The sequence below is a fragment of the Suillus paluster genome (genome assembly GCF_016628075.1).
Source record: "Suillus paluster strain FC165 chromosome Unknown EDB91scaffold_3, whole genome shotgun sequence".
NCBI lineage: Eukaryota > Fungi > Basidiomycota > Agaricomycetes > Boletales > Suillaceae > Suillus > Suillus paluster.
In genome coordinates, this window is record NW_024537563.1 from 1,381,243 (window position 1) to 1,394,620 (window position 13,378).

Sequence of the window (13,378 nt, forward strand, 5' to 3'; positions counted from 1 at the left end):
AGAGGTCGAAGCGTGACCCAACGCGCCGGCTGAATTTTGTTGGCGCTTGCCAGAACCTTTGCAGAATGCAAGCAGTTGCAAGACAAGTGCGATGCGGTATGTTATAACTATTTCTACAGATAGAGCAGCTCTTAAGCATGATATAGCGAGTCGCTTAGGCACTCCGGCGCAGTTCCGCATAGTAACCTCATCCCACATTCAATGGCAATGTCAGCGGAGGTATGTTGGTCAACCAGGAATGGTGTTCTGCTTCTTATTTCATCTCTACAGAGCCTCTAGCTACTACAATCCTTTGCAATGGATTCAGGAGAAGTTTGCCCCAAGGGCAAGAAAGGTGGAGGAGAAGAGAACAGGAGAACAGGAGAAACAGGGCCAGCAGAGCGCGTTCGAGGCGGCTGTGAGTCAAGAGAAGGGGGTGCGCCCTAAAACAACATCGGTCGAAAGCGCTCCTACTGTCGTCAAGAAGAAGAAAGCCACTGAAGTATGTCCCACATCCTGTATGATCTCACCGTACACCACTCATCATACGTGCCGGATAGCACAAATACTCCACAGCTAACTTCAAAATTTCACATAGAAAGCTCAATATGATTGGTCGACAGATATCTGGCAGGCCAATTGATCATGCTATCGTTCAAATGCAATTTAGCGAAAAGCGAGCCACGAGCAGGATAAAGAGCATGTTGGCGACGGCAAAACTTCATGCTACAGCTTACAAAAATATGGATCCTTCCAAACTCGTCGTTGGTAAGCCCCGCTGACTATACTACTCCAAGGATGGATCTTCTAATACTCGTATAGCGGAAGCCTGGGTAACCAAGGGGCCCAAGCAACTAAAGCGACTTGAACCTCGGGGACGTGGAAAGTTTGGTATCAGAGTTCACCCCGATTCGCGCATGCATGTGATCTTGAGGGAAGGGAAGACATTCGAGCAACTGAAGAAGGAGCAACGCGAGCGGCGTTTGAGAAGAATAGTCTCTGCAGGGTTGGTTCGGGAGGATGTACCGCTCAGGAACCCCGCTCGGACCTGGCAGTGGTAGCCGTTTCTAGTCTTGATTACTCTCTCAGTTGATATATAATCGTGCTTTTGAACCCTTCCATCATGCCTTGCCAGCGCGACCGCTGCGATGAATCCGATTAAGCCCAATGTTATTGATTCATTATATTCGAACTTGGTACTATGTGCTTATAGTTAGTACGTACTGCGATTCTAAAAATAGTCGGTCAGAATAACAACACGTCGCTCTTTCTACAACAAGCCACGACTCCAAATGACACGACGCTGGCGGGCACTTCCTCTGCTCCTTGTGAGCGCGCTTGCACCTTCCTTCTCATTAGCTGGTTTATCTTTTGAAAACACGGCTATCGTCCGCACCATCGAACTAGGTGGTTCGCTTGTACACGTCAGTACAACTTACGCTGTCAAAGCTCTCGAGCCAGGACAGACTACCTACCAAATTGCGCTCAGCAAGGCTGAGCGAGCAAAAACAAGTTGGCTCGAGGCTAAAGTAAAGGGACGGACTGTACCTCTTGATGTCACTGAGCTCAGTGAGGATGAATCCAGGTGTGTTGGGTTTTGCGATGTTCAGTACGCGGTATTCATGTCATACAGTACAGAGCATTTGTTGTCTGTTTCCCTTCCAAAAGAGTTGGCTGTGAACGGCACTCTCAACCTTGTGTTGGAGACTGTGCAGACGCATGCTACATACCCATTTCCTGAACAGGCCGCTCAGAAGGACCCCCAGCTGCTCAAGTATGAAACTGACCTTTTCACCATCAGCCCTTATACCACCCTCGTCCAGCGCACAAAGGTCAAGTACGTGTTGTGTGCTACTTGCTTTATGTCTGAAGATCTGATTTTGCCATGACAGGTCTTTGTCGCCGAACGTCGTTTCCTATACTACCCCACACGACGTGGACAGTTTCATGAGAGATGGTTCTGTCACCAAATCCGGGGCGACTATTACATATGGTCCTTATCACGACATTCAAACGGACGCAGATTTCGTGGCAAAATATCAACAACCTATCTCAGTTCATTACAGCTTCGACCATCCCGTTCTCGAGGTCAAGACGCTTCGCCGTACAGCAGAAATTAGCCACTGGGGTTCCAACTTGAATATCGAGGACAAGATTGACCTCCATAACGCTGGGCCCACGTAAGTGACGCCTCTCGCATTCTTATATATCGTTTATTTTCGAATTCAGTCTTAAGGGTCATTTCTCTCGCTTGGAGTACCAAAGCCAAAATTATCACCGCAAGCAAGCTCCACATATTCTTTCCGACCTCACTTTACACCTTCCCCCCGGGGTGACCAATGCGTACTACTACGACCAGAACGGCAATGTCTCGACATCCCATCTGCGCACGACGCCGTCTGTCGCTAAGGGTAGCAAGGCAATGCAGTATAGTGTGCTTGAATTACGGCCACGCTACCCAGTGCTCGGGGGTTGGAACTACTCTTGCACTATTGGCTTCGACACGCCTCTGCAGGATTCAGTCGGCTATGATGCGAAGAATGGCATATACATCGTTGGCATACCTGTCATGACCCATATTCCTAGCGCTGTCGTCGACGACGCCGAAGTCAAAGTTATATTACCGGAAGGTGCAACGTATGTGGAATGAAATTCTTGTCTTTGGTATTGACTGATGTGGCCTACAGTAATGTCGAATTCATCTCCCCTTTCCCCGAACTTTTTAGCGGTATGTCAACGCACATCACATACCTCGATACCACGGGGCGCCCCGCCGTCACCTTCGCATACAAAGACTTGACATACAAACACATGGGCATCATCTACGTGAGTGCACATCTTGTTTGTTGGTTTGAAAGGCACCAAATAAATTTTGTGTCCAGGTCTCTTATCAGGTTCCCTTCTCGGCTCACTTGAAGAAAGCCATGTCTGTTGGTGCTGCTTTCTTCAGCCTGTTTGCTCTTGCCTTCATGGCTAGGCGCGTCGATTTAACTCTACACAAGAAGTGATGTACAGTAATACTTTTGCAACTGGTCAATCATGATGGAAAACCTTATTGCCTCAGAACCTAGGTGGCATTCATGACATATGTTTGATTATTTGCACCTCAAAGCTCATCGTGCTGTCTCCCAAACTCATCCTGCGTGAAACTATGAATTATTATTACGTCGCATCCCTTGTGGCGTTGACGACCTGAACGGTGATTAGCCTTATGCCAGGCTTGTTGAAGATCTGACCTACGGGTCCAAGGATATTAAGTACACGTTATAGATGCCCGTCTTATTCTGACACGCGTAGAATGACCCCTTGTTCGATTTTTTGCCGAAACTATAGCATGGCCCCACCACCCTTCTAATTCCGAGCTTTTGGATCATTCGAAGGGCGCATCCGCGTGAGCGCTGTTTAGGGAATAGATATAGGTCCACGTTCCCGTATAGCCGAAGCTAGTTGTAATTGATGGGAATTGTAGCCGGTCAGAGATGATTGCACTCCCCAGGTTCTCCTATCCATAATCACGAATATAGAACATTCATGACGAGCGCACCTCTGGGACCATTGTTTGTTAGGTAATTGGGTCCGTAAGGTAGTGGCTGGGCTGTGCGAGTAGGGCCTGATGCTTCGTATAACTTCCGTTCGTGTCTCTGCTGTTGAGATACGCCCATGAAGCAGGGAGAACAACATGAGAAGCTCGGGCCGTGTCAGACGTCACCGAGCTTGCTGTTTCGAACCGAAATGTATGGATTGTACTGGATGATGAACGGATGCAACCGATATTCGGTCGGAACACCGACCCGGTCTTGCAGACTGTGTGCGAGCTACGTCGTCAACTGGATGCGATGGCCTTGCGACTTTGTCGTGTCCGATCTTGCATATTAGGGGCTATATCTCCGTTTATGCCAAACTTTCCCATGTAACCAACTTGTTCATCTTGCAAGTTTGACTCGCCAGAAGGTTATCTGGCATGATTTCGAGTCAAGGCAGAAGGACCGCTCGCAATGTCACTCTCAACTTGAAGAAGAATAACTGGTGGCGATCGTTAGTCTCTGGGACAACGATAGACTCGAGTTTAGAGCGTCCTGCTCTCATCCGACGTCCGCCCGAGAAGCATTCTACACATCAAGGTCATCCCGGTAAAGGTCGGTCGGGCAGATCGTCGGACTTGTGGTCCCGCCCTCAGTCGGAAAAACGTCAAGGAAATGCCGAGGGGGAGCAGAAGAAACGTCTGCTCAAACCTTATGACTTATCGATGCAACTCAAGCGGATGTGCAGCGAGGGAGACCTCGAAGGCGCCATAGAGCGTTTGAAGACGACTCCTCGGGATGCGCAGAACGTAGCCGTATGGAATACAATGATATCAGAGTGCTTGAGTGCCGAGCGGTACCAGCTCTCCTACGAGTTGTTCATTGATGTAAGTGGGTCTGTCCATTATGTTTATCACCGTTCTTTATAATGGGTCTATGCGATAGATGAAGCGTAGAGGGTTTTCGCCAAATAGCATCACGTTCTCCACCATGCTCAGTGGTATTTCCCTCATCAAAGACTGGTCGAAGTACAGCAAACAATTGCAGAACGCGCATTCTCTCTACGAATACTACCTAAAACACATGGAATCCGTTAAATTTCACGAGCCTGACAACTCAAAGGAGTTGTCCTTGCAGCCTCTTGTTGCATACATCCAGGTTCTCGGTGATGCAGGAGATTACCATAAAATCTTTGACGTTTACTTCGCCATGGACCAGGAAGGACCTCTCGCACCTGACAGGTTCGTCTTCACCGCGATGTTCAAGGCAATATCCACACGTCAGAAGCGCTCGGTTTCTGACGGAGAGGCTTCTACTCGTAACGACGCTGCGTCTGATGCGAAGCACGTCTGGATACAGATGGAGAAAGTTATGCAGAAGAATCCTGACTTTCACTTGGATCCTGGGCTCATTGCAGCAGCCATACGCGCCCTTACGCGGGGAAGCCCAAATGACCAAAGTTTTGCATTCGTCATTATCCGCGACCGGCTGGGTCTTTCGAAGCCGGGGGAAGATATGCCTCGGAGATTGTCGAACAATCTTAACGCATGGACGTTAGACGCTGCTCTCCAGCTTTGTAACTCCATGCAAAAACACAGACTCACCGTCCATTTCACGCGTCAAGTCATGGAAAAGATCAATTGGGACAAAGTGTGGATGCGTTACCTCATTGACTCTAGCCACATACACAAACTCCTCAGAGCATATGCTGGACTGGCCTCTCTCGGATCCCTCAACGAGTCGAACGAAGCTCTTGAAGCGTTGGAGTGGAGTGTACAGCACGATATCATCTATCATCTTCCCAAGTTGACACCCACAGCGCAATCATACCATCTCGCCCTCATGACATGTTGTCGCAGCGTGGACTGGCAGGCTGCTGTCCGCGTTTATGAACTCATGACAGGCGTCGAAGGCAGTCAATTCGAGGTGGGCGGAAGCCGTCCTCCAGCGGTGAAGATGAGGTCCAAGGGCAAGAACCTGCCGACGGATGCAGAGACCATGTCGTTCCTTCTGCGCACCGCCCTTGCCACCAACAACCCCGTTCATATGCAACATGCGATGTGGCTAGCTGATTTTGCGCGCGTTGATGTGCTCCTCAGTGACGAAAAGACGACCGCATTCTACCGGTCAAAACTTGCTTCCGCCTTGATGGAGGCGATCAAGCACCTCCAAGACGCGGGGGTTCTTACTCAGGAGCAAGAAAAGACCTGGAGCTCGTACAGATCATTGGCACGAGAGGTTCTCAGGAGCACCAGGGGTAGCCCCACACCTGGAGTTGAGGAGGAGAGGTTAGGAAACACACGGAGACTCGTCGACATGGACAACTATGTAGCCTTCGAGATGGCATCGCGCAGTACCAAATCGCGGACATAATGGAGAGTGCACGTATATTGCATGGCAGTAACGGGCAGTGACCGTATTATATGCAAGATATAAAGGTGATGGGTAGTAGATCAAGCAGACGGAAAATAGATAAATGGCGTTCGAAGAGAAAGGTCCATTGTCCGACGAAAGCCCAACAACATCTACATAAGTACACGAGAATCCATGACGGACAGAACAACCAGGATATAGCGACGGTCCGGGGGGTACGAGGATATTATTAGTAAACTATGCGACTGACTTTGGGCGATCTCCAGGTCTCATCGACTCCCCTTTAAAGGCGGGTGACGGAGGAGCGAAAAGTGTGTCTTCTGTCATTGCCATCGAGACAGGCTGGTATGTGTGCAGCTCTTGATGGCCTGGAAAATCGGGGAACCTCGTAGAGGTAATATTCATCGGCATTGGGCTGAGTCTTCCAGGCGTCTTGCGCGCTCGTGCACTCTTCCCGCGACGCCTGCACAGCAGGACAAGACCGACGATGAGAAGAATGATTAAAATCAGGGCATTAAGAGCCATCACGGCAAGCATGGCAGGGAGATATTTGGAGAGCTTGTCGATAGTGTTTGCTACATCCGTGGACACCGTCACAGTTGTTGACCCAGAACCATCATTTGAAACGTTATAGGTGATATTATTCTGTGGCGTTCCGCCTCGGACATCGTGGAACTCCACCGATGCCTGGTTAGGATCGATCAGGGCGAGCATTTGGACATAAGGGCTGCCCATATTCCCCGACGAAACGAAGTCGCCGAAGTCGTACAAAGCATAGATTGAACGTAAAACGTTATCACCTATCAACCAATCACTAGGGAAATGATCATTTGGCAATGCGTTCCAGAATGATGCCACAGACTCACAATTGGCCTGCCCCCACAGAGACACTTTGGGGCACAAAAGAGCCGACACAGGTTGAAGAATCGCCCACACTCTGTGGTGAAACATCGAGAGGGTGGATTGGCAAGATTTGGTCGCTGTGATGACAATGTCAATGATAAAATACTTGATCTACCGCAGACACTAACTCGAACTGAAGAGCCATATTTATTTCTGCGTCACAAGGGACGACCCATTGCCCGAGGGCAGAGTTATACTGAGCCCCGGATACACCGCCATAAATGGCCTGACACACGTCAGTAGGCGCGTATCTGCACCCCTCGTGAATAAAGTAGATTCAACCATTGGCGCAAATGATCACGTACGTATACGATGTACCGCTATCCAGAAGGACAACTGCCTTGTTCGATGGCGCTCCTTGTACGCCAGTGGACACTGAATAGGTCTCCGTGCCAACAATAAATGAGTCCAACAGCACATTCCAACGCGTTGGAGAGTTTACGGGCCATGTTGGGATTTTGTTGGTGCTTGTGACATTTGAATATTGGAGCTCGGTCTCGCCTGCATTTCGATGCATCAACAAGTGCGTGTAAGAGTAATTGAATAAACATACCAATTGCGAAACTACCCATCACTTGATCATCGTCCGATGTACTCTGCAGAGAGAATGCAATGAAGTTGGGTTCGGAAGGATTGTCCTGGAAAAGATTGTAGAGGAGACTGCGGCCGGTCGACGCGCCGGTGACGTTTACGAGGGCATCTATAGTCGACAAGGAATCAAAACCTAATCCTAGGAGTCCTATAGCTCCATAGGATAATGCCGGGTTTTGTGCGGACGAGACGTCAAGAAAAGCTTGGGAAGGAATGGATATCCTATTTGAAAGTTGAATTTACGGTATACCACTTGAACATTCGCTTACCCTGCGAATTCGGCCTCAACATAAGAAATACTTCCATATGCCCAACCAATGCCATACTTGTGCGCCTAAGTCAGACCGAAGATACCTGTCCAAGCAGAAACACACTCACAGTCAGATTACAAGCCAGGGACTAGTGATCACTTAGTAAATTACGACCAAAGTAGCGTATGCCACTCACTGTAATGTTTGCATTAGAGATGGGTGTTGAGCTCTTCACCCACAGGTCAGAAGAACCTAAGGAAGACGTAAGATATGAAAAAGGAAAGAGAATGCCAAAATTCACCTGTGTCAAGCTGGACCAGATAATCTGGTTGATCGATGAGTCACCTTGTGACTTGAATGTAGTGCGTTACTTACCAACACCGCCAAGGGTAACCTGATTTCCTGGTAAGTTAATTAGCATGGCAGGACGAGCGAAGCGTGCTTACATTCGCCATATAAATGAGATCGTGAACATCACTATCTCAGAAGTCAGCTGGTATCCATTAAACTGCGGAATGAGGATATGGCTTGCCTGAGCGTAAGCGCCGTGGACCCTGACGAATTTGAAGCGAGAACTTGTGGACGAGATACTGAAACGTTTGTGCCCCCACTTCGTCGCTGTAGGGTTGGGCGTTTTGATTGAATGAAAGGTATTTTAACAGCCACTGAAACTCCGGCCAGGACAACCAAGGAAAGAGCCTGCAACTTCATGGCAGAGGATAAAAAGGAACGACTTTGGCGATGGCCGGTATAAGTATGCTGAAGGAATGCGCGCCGTTCTGGGCTGGTCTATGATAGAAACAACAAAAGCTGTGAGCAAGCAGCAGCAACACTGGCAGCTGTGATCAACGAGGCATCAGAGACAAGTGAAAAGATTAAAATTAGCTATTTCTGGCTACCCCACGTGGTTAGTTATCACATTACCTGTCACGTGGTCTTCGTGTTTATTATATCGTCGGTTCCGGCCTCGGTTCCTGGTTCCGGACTTCCACCATGGCACCAGCTGCAACGAGGAATACAATCCTTCGTCTCATAAACGCATCTCAGCATTCAGCGTGTCCATGTCATGGCTGCAGATCTGCAACCCACAACCATGCACATCATGGTGCCCTTGCCTTGAACCAACTTAGAAAGTTCGCGACTCCCGTCCAGACTGTCGAAAAGGAGTATGCATTCGAAGTATGTTCTTTTCAAGAAGCGCTATAACCACTTACAGCTCTTGTGCAGGTTGCAGCATCGAATTTGAGGTTTGGAGAGGGCGTCACGCGCGAGGTTGGTATGGACCTCAAGAACATGAAAGCCCGCAAGGTCAGATTATTTCCCATGCCTTCACATCATGAACATCATTATTGTCTTTAGGTTGGCGTCTTTACAGACCCTATCGTGGCCAATTTGAAGCCCATGCGAGTTGTAAGCATTCCTGTCCCACGATTTTGCAGTGCCAATAGTGACTTTGATCCTTAGGCCCTTGAGTCCTTACAATCTCAAGAAGACCTCCCATTCGAAGTATATGATCAAGTGCTTGCAGAACCCACAGAAGACAGCTGGAGAAAGGCCATTGAATGGGCAAGACAACACGATTTCAGTCACTTCTTGGCGTAAGTTGTAGTCGGTGGTGTATGACCCCCAGCTTACCATGTTTGTAGTGTCGGTGGTGGGAGTGTCATCGACACCGCCAAAGCAGCGAACTTGTAAGGCTTAAATTTTTTTCGCATTATTTTTCCTTCACACCCTTTAGGTTCACCGTTTACAAGGATGCTGATCTCATGGACTTCGTCAATGCGCCCGTAGGCAAAGGTCTTCCGATCTCTCAAACCTTGCGGCCTCTCATTGCAGGTTGACAAGTCTACATCCATATCGTATGACCCTCGCTCATGAACTTGCAGTTCCTACTACTGCCGGTACTGGATCTGAGACCACTGGTGCGGCCATCTTTGACGTTACTTCACGTGCTTTCAAGACTGGCATCGCAAACCGTGCACTTAAGCCTGTCTTGGGCGTCGTGGACACGGCTAACACGGAGAGCTGCCCAACCGCCGTGCACATCAGCGCAGGGTTGGATGTCCTGTTCCACAGTTTGGAGAGCTATACTGCTATTCCGTGAGCATGCGTTTGAAATTTACAATGGGCAAACAAAAGAACAACTCTTTAGTTACACGGAACGGACACCCCGCCCTGCAAATCCGATTCTACGACCTGCCTACCAAGGAAGCAATCCCGTCGCAGATATTTTCTCGATGTGGGCTCTTCGTACGACTGTGAAATACTTGCCTCGCATTGCCAAGGATCGCAGTGACCATGAGGCCAGAAGCCAAATGCTGTATGATTTCCTATCCCTTTCCGACATCGATGTTCTGATTGAGCACTAGCCTCGCGGCTTCTTTTGCTGGTATTGGTTTCGGAAATGCTGGTGTCCACCTGTGCCACGGGATGAGTTACCCTGTACGTGCAGCAGATAGTGTCAGGAATCAAGACTGAGCAGCTCTTCCTGTAGATATCCGGCTTGAACAAGAAAGGCCCGAAGTACAAGCACCCTGGATACCTGGTTGACCATCCCATCATCCCCCATGGCGTCAGGTAATTCATACACTGACATTTTAAAGATGGAGAATGAACGTGCATCCTGTAGTGTCGCCTTGACTGGACCCGCGGTCTTCCAATTCACTGCTCCATCTTCTCCCGACCGTCATCGTGAAGCACTTGCCGTTTTCAACAATGTGACCGTTACCGACCCCTCGATAACAAGCATCCCTGACTCTGAGGTTGGCGCATATCTGTATGAGTCCATTGCATCCTTCCTCGACGGACTCGGTGTTCCTCGTGGACTGAAGGCCGTGGGATATAACACGAGCGATATTTCAATGCTAGTCGAAGGCACGCTCCCCCAACGTCGCGTTTTGGATTTGGCTCCGAACATCGGAGATGTGGCGGGCGAGGATGGGAGGGAGCATCTGACGAGAATCATGGAGGCCTCTATGGAGTACTAAATGCGAGAGCCGTCTTTACGCTTGAGATTGCATATTTCCAATGTACATGTATTATACCATCGAATGAGGATCACTATCGCCACCAACCGTCTTGCGTGATGAGTGGTGGACTGAACGTCTCTGACTGGAGCACTTTACTAGTTGGCAAATTCTCGGACAATTCCGAGAATGGCTCCTGAGCAACGGCGAAGCACATTCCGTCCATGCATTGACCTACATGAAGGACAAGTGAAGCAAATTGTCGGGGGTACTCTTTCGGATGGCAATGAGGAGAGACTGAAGACGAACTTTGTCGCGACGTGCGTGAATGCCCTCTGACCCTTTCGATGATTGATGAATGTTCCTGCAGGCAACCTCCAGGATACTTCGTGGGGAAGTATCGCGACAACGGTCTGGAGGGCGGTCATGTCATAAAACTTGGGCCTCGGAACGACGAAGCAGCCAGGACAGCCCTGGCAGAGTGGCGGGGTTCGCGCCCATCATGTTGTTTTCATGATTATGTTTTTACCGATGTGTTCTTTATTCTAGATCATCTACAGATCGGCGGGGGTATCACCGCTGAAAATGCCAAAGAATGGCTTGATGCGGGTGCGAGCAAGGTTAGACTAGTCAGGTGCGCAAGGCGCCAACTAATTCCTCCCCAAGGTCATCGTCACATCTTACCTCTTTCCTGGCGGTAACTTCTCCTTGGAACGTCTGGAGACAATCTCATCCCTCGTCGGGACGGACAAGCTTGTTGTAGACGTTAGGCACGTCATTTAATACTGTACCAACATCTAGATCTCATGATGAACTTAGCTGTCGCCGGCGAAAAGACAGGTGGTTTGTTGCTATGAATAAGTGGCAGGATATCACCACAATGGAGGTGAACAAAGGTAAGTAAAGAACTCTTCATCGTCTGCAATAGGTGCTAAATTTCGTGTCCAGAGAATCTCGATATGCTGGCACAGTATTGCAAGTGAGGCTTATGGGCATTCCGTCTTCGTCGCAATGACCTCTCATGTTGCAGCGAGTTTCTCATCCATGCAGCTGACGTGGAAGGTCTGTGCCAAGGTGTTGATGAGGAGCTCGTAAAAAGTCTGGACATTATTTGATGCTGTCATCTCGCCACTGACATCTCAAAAGAGCTTGGTGAATGGGTGACGATTCCTACCACATATGCCGGTGGAGCTAAAAGTAGGTAGTTTGATCCATTGGTCCATTTCCTACTGATACGATGCTTACTCAGGCATTTCTGACTTGGAGACGGTGAATAGACTTTCAGGAGGACAAGTGGACTTGACATATGGCAGGTAGGCAGGATCCCTTGATGTTTTTAAGAGATGACTCATTCCGACGACTCTAGTTCATTGGACATCTTTGGAGGGACTGTAAGTTTTGACGAACTAGTGAAAGCAAGTAAACAGTAGTACCAAGATTCAATATGTAGCGCGTACTTTAGATTTTTGATAGACGAACCACAGGGGAATACCCTTTTCCGGCGGCGTGGGAATCGTGGCTCATAAACTGTATAGTACCATATCGCGTACGCCAGACATTATCAAGCACGGCGCGGACGTTCTGTACGACAGCCCCCTCAAGGTAAATATCTCACCGTTATGCTGCTAGACCATGTTCCGGCTGTTTCCATACACTTTGTTCTCGTCCCGCCCTTTTCCGTATTCGTGTGGTGGATCTGCTAGACTGAGTGCTAATCAACTTTCATTTCATTCTACAGACAACCCTCAAAATGCCCAGCAGCAAAGTTAAGGCCTACGAGCTCCAGTCCAAGTGAGCTCACATTGTTACTCGAAAGTGACGGCGCTAATCGTGAAACCTCTTGTTGTGTGATGTATGCAGGTCGAAGAATGACTTGACCAAGCAACTCAATGAACTTAAGACCGAGCTTCTTTCGCTGCGTGTACAGAAGATTCTCGGTGGCTCGGCCTCAAAACTCACCAGGATGTACGTTTGGGATCATTGAATATGCAGTGCGGGAAGGCTGACTTGACTAGCAATGTTGTGCGCAAGTCGATCGCACGGGTGTTGACTGTGATGAACCAGAAGCAACGCCAAAACCTGCGGGAGTTCTACAAGAACAAGAAATTCCTCCCTCTTGATCTCCGGCCAAAGAAGACGCGTGCGATCAGACGACGACTGACCAAGGTTTGAAATATACTCCCTCTGCGAGATATGTGTGACTCATTCACATTAGCACGAGGCATCATTGAAGACGCTCAAGCAAAAGAAGAAGGACATACACTTCCCTATTCGCAAGTATGCCGTCAAGGCATGAGCGTGAATGTGTTGTTGGCTGGGTGTGAGAGGGCCCGTCATGCTGGAGATTTTCTGTTTTTGCATTTTCATATTTGTATGCCCTACGCCTTGATCAACTCAACATGCACGCTATGCCATGACACCGTTCATTGGAAGTTGATCCAGTACACTTTTTTGAATCTTTGTGGGGCAAGTGGACCAATCGTGACTTGAACATTGTATGATCAGTACCACGCCCGAGTCCCAGTGTGCGCGGGCACTCTCGCGGTCCTGGGATTTAGAACTACTCCGGGTTTCGACCACCGGGTCTAATGACGTCGATCCCAGCATTATTATTCGGCCGTTGGGACATTGGTCCCGACCTCGTGTATCCACCATGACAGATCTTCAAGTCACCCATCAGGCAGATCCTTCCTCTCACGAAACTATATCTGTGACAATAATCTTGTCGCCACCGCATATTCACGTCAGGTCGTCGTAGGTGCTTCCAAAGTCCATTTTAACAGGACTTGACATA

General features: G+C 48.9%; 7 protein-coding genes across 7 annotated transcripts; 6 read left to right on the forward strand and 1 right to left on the reverse strand.

The window, feature by feature from the left end:
• Window positions 1-10: 10 nt before the first annotated feature.
• Window positions 11-1,241, forward strand: EDB91DRAFT_1101270 (ribosomal protein L22/L17). Its single transcript, XM_041317237.1, has 5 exons — window positions 11-96; window positions 147-219; window positions 271-481; window positions 540-747; window positions 802-1,241. Exons 1-5 carry the CDS (start codon window positions 66-68, stop codon window positions 1,038-1,040), a joined length of 762 nt encoding a protein of 253 aa, XP_041183364.1. The 5' UTR covers window positions 11-65; the 3' UTR covers window positions 1,041-1,241.
• On the forward strand, window positions 1,242-3,064 carry EDB91DRAFT_1101271 (Ribophorin I). The gene is made up of 6 exons (XM_041317238.1): window positions 1,242-1,564; window positions 1,613-1,816; window positions 1,872-2,159; window positions 2,209-2,616; window positions 2,667-2,805; window positions 2,862-3,064. The coding sequence occupies exons 1-6, from the start codon at window positions 1,272-1,274 to the stop codon at window positions 2,985-2,987; spliced, it is 1,458 nt and encodes a 485-aa protein (XP_041183365.1). The 5' UTR covers window positions 1,242-1,271; the 3' UTR covers window positions 2,988-3,064.
• An 876-nt stretch (window positions 3,065-3,940) lies between these two features.
• On the forward strand, window positions 3,941-5,873 carry EDB91DRAFT_1234378 (uncharacterized protein; the record flags this gene model as incomplete). Its single annotated transcript, XM_041321201.1, has 2 exons — window positions 3,941-4,387; window positions 4,446-5,873. 2 exons carry the CDS (start codon window positions 3,941-3,943, stop codon window positions 5,871-5,873), a joined length of 1,875 nt encoding a protein of 624 aa, XP_041183366.1.
• A 118-nt stretch (window positions 5,874-5,991) lies between these two features.
• EDB91DRAFT_431824 (aspartic peptidase domain-containing protein) lies at window positions 5,992-8,485 on the reverse strand. The gene is made up of 12 exons (XM_041327254.1): window positions 8,151-8,485; window positions 8,065-8,095; window positions 7,994-8,012; window positions 7,920-7,943; window positions 7,815-7,870; window positions 7,746-7,766; window positions 7,637-7,692; window positions 7,330-7,589; window positions 7,082-7,277; window positions 6,905-7,027; window positions 6,740-6,853; window positions 5,992-6,687 (listed from the first exon to the last, which is right to left on the reverse strand). Exons 1-12 carry the CDS (start codon window positions 8,327-8,329, stop codon window positions 6,111-6,113), a joined length of 1,656 nt encoding a protein of 551 aa, XP_041183367.1. The 5' UTR covers window positions 8,330-8,485; the 3' UTR covers window positions 5,992-6,110.
• Window positions 8,486-8,601: 116 nt separating this feature from the next.
• Window positions 8,602-10,691, forward strand: EDB91DRAFT_1101277 (alcohol dehydrogenase). Its single transcript, XM_041317239.1, has 11 exons — window positions 8,602-8,797; window positions 8,846-8,926; window positions 8,978-9,028; window positions 9,083-9,216; window positions 9,265-9,309; window positions 9,357-9,454; window positions 9,505-9,718; window positions 9,771-9,938; window positions 9,988-10,060; window positions 10,113-10,195; window positions 10,248-10,691. The coding sequence occupies exons 1-11, from the start codon at window positions 8,612-8,614 to the stop codon at window positions 10,603-10,605; spliced, it is 1,491 nt and encodes a 496-aa protein (XP_041183368.1). The 5' UTR covers window positions 8,602-8,611; the 3' UTR covers window positions 10,606-10,691.
• A 14-nt stretch (window positions 10,692-10,705) lies between these two features.
• On the forward strand, window positions 10,706-12,135 carry EDB91DRAFT_1101289 (Phosphoribosylformimino-5-aminoimidazole carboxamide ribotide isomerase). The gene is made up of 10 exons (XM_041317240.1): window positions 10,706-10,904; window positions 10,955-11,073; window positions 11,134-11,204; window positions 11,251-11,354; window positions 11,404-11,480; window positions 11,533-11,563; window positions 11,615-11,682; window positions 11,731-11,781; window positions 11,834-11,897; window positions 11,951-12,135. The coding sequence occupies exons 1-10, from the start codon at window positions 10,774-10,776 to the stop codon at window positions 12,012-12,014; spliced, it is 780 nt and encodes a 259-aa protein (XP_041183369.1). The 5' UTR covers window positions 10,706-10,773; the 3' UTR covers window positions 12,015-12,135.
• On the forward strand, window positions 12,136-13,112 carry EDB91DRAFT_1101291 (ribosomal protein L35). Its single transcript, XM_041317241.1, has 4 exons — window positions 12,136-12,375; window positions 12,445-12,549; window positions 12,600-12,750; window positions 12,800-13,112. Exons 1-4 carry the CDS (start codon window positions 12,335-12,337, stop codon window positions 12,878-12,880), a joined length of 378 nt encoding a protein of 125 aa, XP_041183370.1. The 5' UTR covers window positions 12,136-12,334; the 3' UTR covers window positions 12,881-13,112.
• The last annotated feature ends 266 nt before the right edge of the window (window positions 13,113-13,378 follow it).

What these genes read in the sequence shown, in the direction of transcription:
- EDB91DRAFT_1101270 (XM_041317237.1), top strand. Translation starts at nt 66, where the DNA reads ATGCAAGCAGTTGCAAGACAAGTGCGATGCG. An exon ending in AGAAGAAGAAAGCCACTGAA is followed by an intron (nt 482 to 539) that starts GTATGTCCCACA and finishes CGTGCCGGATAG; the next exon opens with CACAAATACTCCACAGCTAA. An exon ending in TCCTTCCAAACTCGTCGTTG is followed by an intron (nt 748 to 801) that starts GTAAGCCCCGCT and finishes ATACTCGTATAG; the next exon opens with CGGAAGCCTGGGTAACCAAG.
- EDB91DRAFT_1101271 (XM_041317238.1), top strand. Translation starts at nt 1,272, where the DNA reads ATGACACGACGCTGGCGGGCACTTCCTCTGCTCCTTGTGAGCGCGCTT. An exon ending in CTCAGTGAGGATGAATCCAG is followed by an intron (nt 1,565 to 1,612) that starts GTGTGTTGGGTT and finishes CATGTCATACAG; the next exon opens with TACAGAGCATTTGTTGTCTG. An exon ending in ATATTACCGGAAGGTGCAAC is followed by an intron (nt 2,617 to 2,666) that starts GTATGTGGAATG and finishes TGTGGCCTACAG; the next exon opens with TAATGTCGAATTCATCTCCC.
- EDB91DRAFT_431824 (XM_041327254.1), bottom strand. Translation starts at nt 8,329, where the DNA reads ATGAAGTTGCAGGCTCTTTCCTTGGTTGTCCTGGCCGGAGTTTCAGTG. An exon ending in TCTCTAATGCAAACATTACA is followed by an intron (nt 7,767 to 7,814) that starts GTGAGTGGCATA and finishes AGTGATCACTAG; the next exon opens with TCCCTGGCTTGTAATCTGAC. An exon ending in GTTGAGGCCGAATTCGCAGG is followed by an intron (nt 7,590 to 7,636) that starts GTAAGCGAATGT and finishes ACTTTCAAATAG; the next exon opens with GATATCCATTCCTTCCCAAG.
- EDB91DRAFT_1101277 (XM_041317239.1), top strand. Translation starts at nt 8,612, where the DNA reads ATGGCACCAGCTGCAACGAGGAATACAATCCTTCGTCTCATAAACGCA. An exon ending in ATTTGAAGCCCATGCGAGTT is followed by an intron (nt 9,029 to 9,082) that starts GTAAGCATTCCT and finishes TTTGATCCTTAG; the next exon opens with GCCCTTGAGTCCTTACAATC. An exon ending in GAGGCCAGAAGCCAAATGCT is followed by an intron (nt 9,939 to 9,987) that starts GTATGATTTCCT and finishes ATTGAGCACTAG; the next exon opens with CCTCGCGGCTTCTTTTGCTG.
- EDB91DRAFT_1101289 (XM_041317240.1), top strand. Translation starts at nt 10,774, where the DNA reads ATGGCTCCTGAGCAACGGCGAAGCACATTCCGTCCATGCATTGACCTA. An exon ending in TTGATGCGGGTGCGAGCAAG is followed by an intron (nt 11,205 to 11,250) that starts GTTAGACTAGTC and finishes TTCCTCCCCAAG; the next exon opens with GTCATCGTCACATCTTACCT. An exon ending in AAGCTTGTTGTAGACGTTAG is followed by an intron (nt 11,355 to 11,403) that starts GCACGTCATTTA and finishes TGATGAACTTAG; the next exon opens with CTGTCGCCGGCGAAAAGACA.
- EDB91DRAFT_1101291 (XM_041317241.1), top strand. Translation starts at nt 12,335, where the DNA reads ATGCCCAGCAGCAAAGTTAAGGCCTACGAGCTCCAGTCCAA. An exon ending in GCCTCAAAACTCACCAGGAT is followed by an intron (nt 12,550 to 12,599) that starts GTACGTTTGGGA and finishes TGACTTGACTAG; the next exon opens with CAATGTTGTGCGCAAGTCGA. An exon ending in TCAGACGACGACTGACCAAG is followed by an intron (nt 12,751 to 12,799) that starts GTTTGAAATATA and finishes CATTCACATTAG; the next exon opens with CACGAGGCATCATTGAAGAC.